General features: G+C 65.8%; 1 protein-coding gene across 1 annotated transcript in view; it reads right to left on the reverse strand.

The window, feature by feature from the left end:
* Window positions 1-8,552, reverse strand: part of FBRSL1 (fibrosin like 1) — a gene marked incomplete at both ends in the record, with an annotated part of 66,172 nt that overhangs the window by 37,630 nt on the left and 19,990 nt on the right. Inside the window, 3 exons of the mRNA XM_027771372.1 lie at window positions 1,673-1,684; window positions 1,723-1,752; window positions 3,142-3,240. Coding sequence (XP_027627173.1) covers window positions 1,673-1,684; window positions 1,723-1,752; window positions 3,142-3,240 — 141 coding nt within the window. The remainder of the gene's footprint in view (window positions 1-1,672; window positions 1,685-1,722; window positions 1,753-3,141; window positions 3,241-8,552) is intronic.

The raw sequence follows: 8,552 nt of genomic DNA on the forward strand, positions 1-8,552 counted from the left end.
CCACCACACACACCATCACCACCACCACCACACCATCACCGCCACCACCACACACACCATCACCACCACCACACACACCATCATCACCACCACACCATCACCACCACCACACACACCATCATCACCACCACCACCACACCATCACCACCACCACCACACACACCATCACCACCACCACCACGCCATCACCACCACCACCACACCATCACCACCACCACACCATCACCACCATCACCATCACATCACCACCATCACCACCACCACCATCACCATCACCACCACCATCACCACCACCACTCCATCACCACCATCACCACCACATCACCACCATCACCACACCATCACCACCACCAACACCACCACTATCACCATCACCACCATCAACACACCATCACCACCACTATCACCATCACCACCAATGGGAAACTGTGCACATATCGCTGGGAGCCCAGGCCAGGGCGAGCTGAAGGTGATCGCATGCATGGGTCTGAGCTCAGGTCCCAGCTTTGGAGCTGCGGCCCGAGCCTCATGCCAGGCGGACCCCACAGGGCGCTATCGCTCCTGACTAATCACGCGAGGTCCCGGAGAACACTGCTCTTGCTCATGCAGCTCATCCTGCTTTTACAACATGGATGCCCAAAGGCACGGCAGAGCCCGGCTCGCCCCACACTGGGCAGCCCATCAGAGATCTGCCCGACTGGGTGCTGCCGGGCCTTCCCGAGCCTGCTTCATGGTGTGCCCACACTGCCGCTCACCCTTACACGGCGCTGAGACCCTGATGGCTAGGCAGGCCAACCCACACCAGGTGAGGGTGCCACCCCAGCATGCCAGGACCGATCTCAGCGCATGAGCCAGAGCCTGTACCACCTGGTGCTGCAGGGTCCCTGGCAGGGCACCAGGGCCCACAGAATTCTGCAGGAGCGCTCTGCACGGCCTTGCCTTGCGTAGAAGACAGTTCTGCAGTGGGACGCAGGCTGCAGGAGGGACCTGTCTCCTACCCGGGGTTGACTATGGGTGTTCTGCCACAGGGCCTGGCCCAGAACCGGGTGGACTCGGACATCGAGGTCAGAAAGGAGTCGCACCAGGAGGGAAGCAGGCTGGGCTGGGCCTGAATGGCAGCTCCATCTGGAACTGAATCCCCTCTCTACCCGGGGGCCCCACCAACACCCCAGCCCTCCACCCCAGCCCTCAGCCCAGCGCACCACCCACCCCGAGGGCCTAGCTGGGCCCTCGCAAAGCCTGGGCCCACCACTGTGGCCTGTGGCCTGCACGCAGGGCTGGCTCTTCCGGTCATTGCCAGCCCTGCCCACAGCCACCGAGAGCAGCAGCCCCTGCTGCGCCCGTGTCTAGGACCGGGGTGGCTGTGTGGCTGGGGGGCCGGGGACCTCCAGGGGACCACTGTCTCTGCAGGTGCTCCCGTGGCCACGACAGCCTGCTGGAAAGTGCCGTCTCGCCAGCTAAACCACGCAGCACCAGCCGAGCCCCGAGCCCTGCCTCTCAGAGGGCCGAGGGAGTCGGGCACGGCGCTGGAGGACAGCTCACACAGGGCGACAGGGCAGTGACTCGCCCCAGGTCCTGGTGTCTGGCGGGGCTCCCTGTGATGTAGGTGCAGCGGTGATGGAGACCACAGCACAGAGCCAGCCGCTGTAGTGGGCAGCACGTGGGGCCCCACGGAGACCCCCCGCTGTGGCGTGGGCAGAACCAGTCAGCGGGGCAGGGTGCATGGGTCCCGGATACGGCTTGTGTGGAGCTCTGTGGGAGGAAGGGGGACAGTCAGAGAGGAGCCAGCCCCCCGCCATCCTGCCCGAGCGCCCACCTGCCCCTCGAGCCGCCGCCCAGCCCTGAGCAGCAAAGGCTCCCATCCCCAGGGGCCCCAACCCTGCCCGAATGCAGGGGCCACAGAGAGGCCTGAGCTGGGTGCTATGGCCCTGGTCCTGCCATCTGAGACGCCTCTGGGACCTTCCCCAGGACCAGCAAGTCCTCCTTTGGCCCAGCCAGTTTTGGGGAGAAGGGTCCAATCCAGCAGAGGCCGCCCCCACAGAGGTGCCCTGGCCAGGGCCATGGCCAGCTGAGTGGACAGAGTGTGGGGCCCAGGCCTCTGTGAGCTCTCTGCTCATCTCCCTAGCAGGGGAAGACCTAGGGAAGGTGGCCTGGCTGGTCAAGAAAGGCTTCGTAGAGGACAGAGGACAGTCCCCCTAGAACCTTCAAAGAAGGGGTCCCTGCAGGGGGTCTGGGACATAGAGGCAACTCCTGCAGGGCAGGGAGGGCCTGGGAGCATGTTTGGGGCCCCCTGGGGCCATCTGGACAGGCAGGGGCGTTGCTGCTACACAGCATATCAGAGCAGCTGGGGACAGGTGGGTGGTCCAGGTCTCGTGGGGGGCAGCTAAGGGGGCCAGGAGTGGGTGGCCAAGAGAGTGGGTCCCTGGACCAGTTGAGGGCTGACCTGTGCCCCTTCCTCTTCCCCAAACCATCCCTGCCCTCTCCCTGGGCACTGGTACCTTCCTTGAGTGGGGTCACGAGCCTGGCTCCCGACTGTGTTCAGACCATCTTCAGCCACCCAGCGGCTCCACAAGAGGAGCTGGGCCTGTGGGCTGCCAGTTGACCGGCCAACCTTAGGCCAGGCCCTCTGTCCACTGAGCCTGTGGCTTTGATGTGGAAGAGCCAGGGGCCCTGGCAGGGCCAGTCCTGTCCCCTGGTCACATCCAACCGTGAAGCCCTCCTGCTCAGTTCTGCCCCCTCTAGGCTCCGAAGCCTCTCAGCTGAACCCTGGGCCTGAGGACCCTCCTGAGGATGCTGACAACCCCTGACTTAGGTCACCCTGTCTCTGCCCAGACCTTCAGTCCCACAGAGGCCTCAGAGCTAGGCCAACAGACGCGGGCTCTGGGGCCTACGGACACCCAGGACAGCCGACCACTGGATAGCGGGTCTCCTGGGAGGTACCAAGAGCACCCTGCAGGCACATCCCCAGCACTGCTGGAGCTCCGTCACCCACCCTTGCCCCACAGTGGTGGCTGCTGGACAGCTGCACACAGAACCATCAGCCTCTGCACCCCACCTGGTGGGAGGCCCTGAGCAGACAGCTGTGCTTTGACAAAGGCGAACCATGAGCCCTAACACGGGCCTCCCGGGGCAGCTACTCACGTCGCTCAGCGGGTCCCGAGAGACGCTGCGCTGGGAGCTGGAGGCCTCGCGCACGCTGTCGTCATCACTGTTCCGATCGCCCCCCGTGGACACAGCGACCTTCATGTGGGGACAGGAGAGAGGGTCTCAGGTACACATCTGGCTCTGTTCGCACGGGGGCCTCCCAGCACCCCGATCCGAGCCGCCGCACCCCAAACCGCCCCAGTCTCATCTGGTGTGACATGCAGTGGGAGCAGGGCCCGGGGTTTGCAGATGGCGGGACAGAGCTCTGCAGGGCTGGAGGCCCCTGGGCTGGCCACCCACATGTCCGAATGCACGCTCCACCAGGATGCCCTGGGGCAGACAGCTCACAGGGACACTGAGCTGTGATTCTGACAGCGTCCTGACGGCAGGCGGGGCTCTGGTCCTCTCCCCAGCCCCGACGACGGTGGCCCTCTGCCACAGGCACGTGCCCTGGCTGTGCTCATGTGGCAACCCCAGGAGGGTAGCGGGGCCGGGGTCAGACCTGCCACTCCAGGCTGTGCCCTGGGCCCTACTCAGCTCTCGGGGCCTCAGTCCTGTCATTGGCTAAAGGGGCTGACAGACACCCCGTGGCTTCAACTAGCGCCAGCTGGGCCCGTGCTCCAGCCCCGTCCTGAGGCTCTGCAAGTGCCGACGTGCCGACTCGCTCCAGGCCTGAGCAGAAGCTGCTGCTCCTGCTTCACGGACGAGAGGCTGCGAGGCCCAGAGGCTTAGTGAGCAGGCAGGGGTGCAAGCCCGGGCAGCCTGGACCCAGGTCCTGCACGCAGTCTGTCTTTCAGGTGGAGGAACCTCACACCTGCACTCCGAGGACCCGGGCTGACCCCGGGTGTAACCAAAGCCCTCCACATACAGGTGTCTCGGCACGCCCTGCGCAGGACGCCCGTCCCAGGACTGGTCGCGTGGCTGGGTGCTGGCTTCAAGCTACCTTTCTGTAGCCCTGGCCACAGCCCTGCTCCCTGGAGCCCGAGTCCCTGAGGTCCAAATGATACGACGGACATCCCGATGACCGAGCAGCCAGCACTTACCCAGAGGCCAGGTGTGAAAGCCACATGAGGCCACGCCTGCAAGGAGCCCCGGCCCGGCTGCAGAGACTGGCCTTCGTGAGCCTCAGGTTCGTCCTCTGGGAAGGGCGCACCCCAGAGCCCCTCATAGCACCGTGGGGCTCAGATGTAGCCTGGCACATCAGGCACCATCGCTGTCCCGGCTGGACTCCTCCCACCCACACTGGGAGGGCCTGCCCGAAGACAGAGGACACACTGCAGGGCCGCCGTGGCCCCGAGGGGCAGTCACAGGTCCTATCAGCCCTCAGTGCCCACATCTACCCCAGGGTTTCTACAGTGGGCTCCCTGGGCCAGCAGGGCCAGCATTGCCTGGGACCTGGTCCGTCCTGGGAGCCACCGGGCCCTCCAGGGGTTCTGTGCAGCTGGGGTGGAGGCCCACAGCCCTGCCGTCCATCAGCAGCTCTCCCGTCCTGAGCCCACACTCGCTGATGGGGGAGCAGCAGGGACAGCAGAGGCTGGCTCCAGGCCCAGGCACAGCTGTGCAGGTCCCGCGCTGCACAAGGACATCGTGGGGAGGGGCGGAAGCACACAGCGGGTGCTGAGCTGGTGCCCACGCGGAAGGCCACGTTCTCCAAGCTGCACAGCAGGCCTGTGGGAGACCCCTGGCTCACCTTTCTGCTAACCGGAGGCACCAGGAGATGGGCAGTGGTGAGACTGGATGGCTGCTTTGAGCTCTGATGCCCCCATTTCCTGGGCAACGCCCAGCCAGAGACAGATGGCTAGTCCCCACCTCTGTCTCAGTGCCAGCACACGCTAGCTGCTTTGGCCCCGCCTGCTTCTCAGCTGCTCAGATCCTGCCAACTGGCTGTGCAGGCCGGGGATGCCCTGTCTGCCCTGGGAGGACAGGTGCCCCCCCTACCCCGTGCCACCCTGGGCCTGTGGTCCCTCCACCCACTGCTACCGAGTTCCTGAGCCGGGTCTGTGTGAGGTAGTGAGCAACACCAAGGCCCGGCCCGAGACGAGGGAGGACGTCAGTCCTGTGAGAACAAGGACATCGCGGTCCAGGAGATAGGCTGAGAGCCGGCAGGAGAGGGGTGGGGCCTCGCCACAGCCCTGCCCTTCCTTACTGGCCGGAGTTGGGGGGATGGACTGCAACGGCACCAGTGGTGGGCTGGGGATGGTCTCTAGCAGGTCAGCATGCCGAGGTAGGCAGAGGCGACCACGCCCCACGCTGCCAACAGGGCACCAGGGAAGAGCGCAGCACAGGGACCTGGTCGGGACACAGCATGTGGTGCGAGGCGACAGGTGCTGAGGCTGGGGCGGCACAGACATGCCACCTGGGGACCTGTGTGGCCAGGCGGGCTTCCTGCCCACGCAGCGGCACTCAGGCCCAACTGGTTCCCGAGCAGAGAAGGCCTGACCCACACGGAAGCGGAACCAGGGCCCAGCTGGTGTGGGGCTATGCGGGGCCCTGCCGACCTTTGCTGCATCGGGACTGGCCCTCCTGTGGCCTCCTGAACCCACAGCAGCCTGCCCCTGCGAGCTGGCACATGCCAGGACAGCCCTCAGGCCAGCAGGCTAGAAACTGCCGAGAGTGACAGGCCAGGACTCTTCCCTCCGACGGCAGGTCCCAGAGCACCCGGGTCCTGAGCACTCGCAGGAACAGCTCCAGCTCGAGAGTCCTACAGGGAACGCTGCCTCTTGGGCAGGGCGCCCAGCACACGCTCACTGCAGACAGAGAGCATGGGGTGCATGTGGGCTTGGCCCAGAGGGCCATGGCGTCCCTGAGCTGGCTGGAGAGGAAGGAGCCAGCAGTGTCCCTGCTGCAGCAGGGACCTGTGGCCACAGAGCACCGGACTGGTGAGGCTCGACCCACCTCATTCTCAGAGCCCAGGCCCATGGAGACACGCATGCTTACACACACACATTGCGACTTGCCGGTGCCCTCCCTCCTCTGCCTGCTGCAGTCCTGCCCAGACCCCACCCGGAGAGGACACGCGTGAGGCCCCTGCTAGCTCGAGCCTTCACCCACACGGAGCAGGAGGCTCTCTTCTTGGCCCACGACGGCTGCCAAAGCACACGCACCTCAGTGGGGCGGTGGGTCGGGTCCTGGAGCAGGCGGTGCACGACCTAGACTGAGGTGCACGGGCCGGGCCTCACAAGAACCAGCTTGTGTCGGGAAGACACCTGTACTCCACGGCCCCGAGGCCGGCCCCAGAGCAGGGGAGCTCGGATGCCGAGGCGGTCTGGGCCCTGCACTTGCAGCCCCGGGAGGAGGTAGGGGCTGCTGATCCAGGCACTGAGGGTGAGGGCTGTGGCTCCCTATGACCCCAGGACATGCTGGGCCATGGTCCCCCACCCTACAGTGAGCTCTAGACGCTCCAGCAGAAATAGAGCAAGCTCTGGTGGCTCCCGGGAGCTGGCGAGTGGGCTGTGCGGCACCACAGCCCTCCTCATAGCACCTGTTTCCTTAGGGAAGTGACTGCTCCCACCCCAGCACGGTGGGTGCACGGTGCACTTGGGCTCATCTGGCACTTTCAGGGCTCCTGAGCCCCACCCTGGGGCTGGACAATGTGTCAGGCTTAGAGACCTCCCGGGGCTCCATGGATGGCTACTACATGCGTGAGGCCGAGAAGCCCCTGCCCAGTAGAACCACCAAGTGGCCCGGGCTCCCAGGTAAGGCTGAGAACGGATGGTGGGTGCGGTCCTGAGACATCCCCACTGATGCCCGCTGTCCGGGGTCCTGTGAGCCCTCGGCCGCCCCTTCGGCACAGTCCCCTCCCTGGCTGGGCTCCCTGTGCCCCCACCCCTCGCAGTGCAGGCCCCAGTCGGCGAGGGCACCATGCCTCAAGGTTGTGACCTGCTACGGCCCCTTCCCCTTGGCAAGGACAGAGCCACCTGAGTCCTCAGTGCCACCCAGGGGCGTGCCCCTGAGCCTGGCCACACCGCATGCCACACCTGCAGCCCCACAGCACGGTGCCAGTGAATGTCACCCCCTCCCAGAACAGCAAGGGCAGGGAATTTGCACACCTGTGCCTGCACAGCCAAGGAGGACGGGGTCTCATACCCCAGTGAGCTCCCTCCACTCCCAGGAGGCTGAGAAAGTAGATGTGGCCTCCATCTGTGGAGAGGGTCGGGCGGTGGGGAGGGCAAAGAAGGCTGAGTACCTCCTGGTGGAGTGCTGAGGGGACCCCCACTTCCAGGGTGGCCCTCTGGGGACCTGGCGCTGGCAGAGCGGAGGGCGGCGCCTACTCGTGAGTCCAGGTACTGTGGCCTGGCTGCGTCAGCCCCACCCCTGCTGGGGAGGAGGGGGGCTGGGCCAGTGGGCACCACTGGTTCTGAGCAGGGGTGGGGGAGCCCGCAGCCTGGCAGGCCTTGGCAGCAAAGCACGGCGTCCTTCGGGAAAGCCTTCACACGCCTCCCTAAGCCACCAGGCCGGGGAAGGACCCTGCAGACTCCCAAGTCCTGAGTGTCCTCCGGAAGAAGGGACTGCTCCTTTGTCACCCGGTCAGGCGCTTGTGCCCCTGCCCGCCCTGTATGATGGTGGCTCTGTCCTCTGCCCCGGCAGGGCTGTGACCACACTCAGCCCGGTCTCCCCTCGGCCTCCTGGGAGGGGAGGGTACTCCCAGCTGCCCCAGCCCCAGACAGGGCTATGCTGAATGGTCAGAGGTCCCGGCCCGCTGGAGACCATGCTCAACCAGGAGCAGGTGGACACAAAGCCCAGCAGGCCTTTAGCTGGCCCCCCTCCCTCCCAGGCCCTGCCGCTGGTGCCACATGGCAGGCCCCGCCCCAGCCCCGGCCCTGGCCCAGGCGGCAGAACCACAGCATGGCTGGGGGGACTGGGCCCTGTGTCTGGGACAGGGATGAGCCTGCAGACTCTGCCTCAGACTGGCTGGGGTGGGGCAGAAAGTGCAGCACGTCCACGACTCCCCGGCCGCCATCCTCCTCCTGACAAGCAGGGGCTGCAACCACTGGCATGACTGCCTGTCCCAAGAGCTCTAAGACAAATGTGCCCATGGCAGGCCAGGAAACCGAGTCCCAAGAGAGAAGCCACTTGCCCAGGCTGCCAGGCTGTAAGACATGGTGCTGGGAGCACAGCGCGCCAGCCAGGAGCCTGCCTCCCTGCAGGGTGGACAGTGGGTCTGCTCCCAGCCTGCGCTGACCTCGTGCTGGCCGGCAGCTCACAGCAGGGCCCAGCCCAGGAGGGCGGTCACCTCTGGGCGGGCTGAGGAGCCCAGGGGGCCTGCAGGGTGGAGGCAGAGCTGGTGCTCAGAGTCCCTGCCCACCACATTTTCTACTACAGGCAGTACTGGCATGAGACTGTGGGGGCTGTGGACACACACACTCCCCACCCCGCCCCCCCAACTCCCGAGGGCATCCCGGGCGCCT

This window comes from Tupaia chinensis, unplaced genomic scaffold (genome assembly GCF_000334495.1).
Source record: "Tupaia chinensis unplaced genomic scaffold, TupChi_1.0 Scaffold000211_1, whole genome shotgun sequence".
NCBI lineage: Eukaryota > Metazoa > Chordata > Mammalia > Scandentia > Tupaiidae > Tupaia > Tupaia belangeri.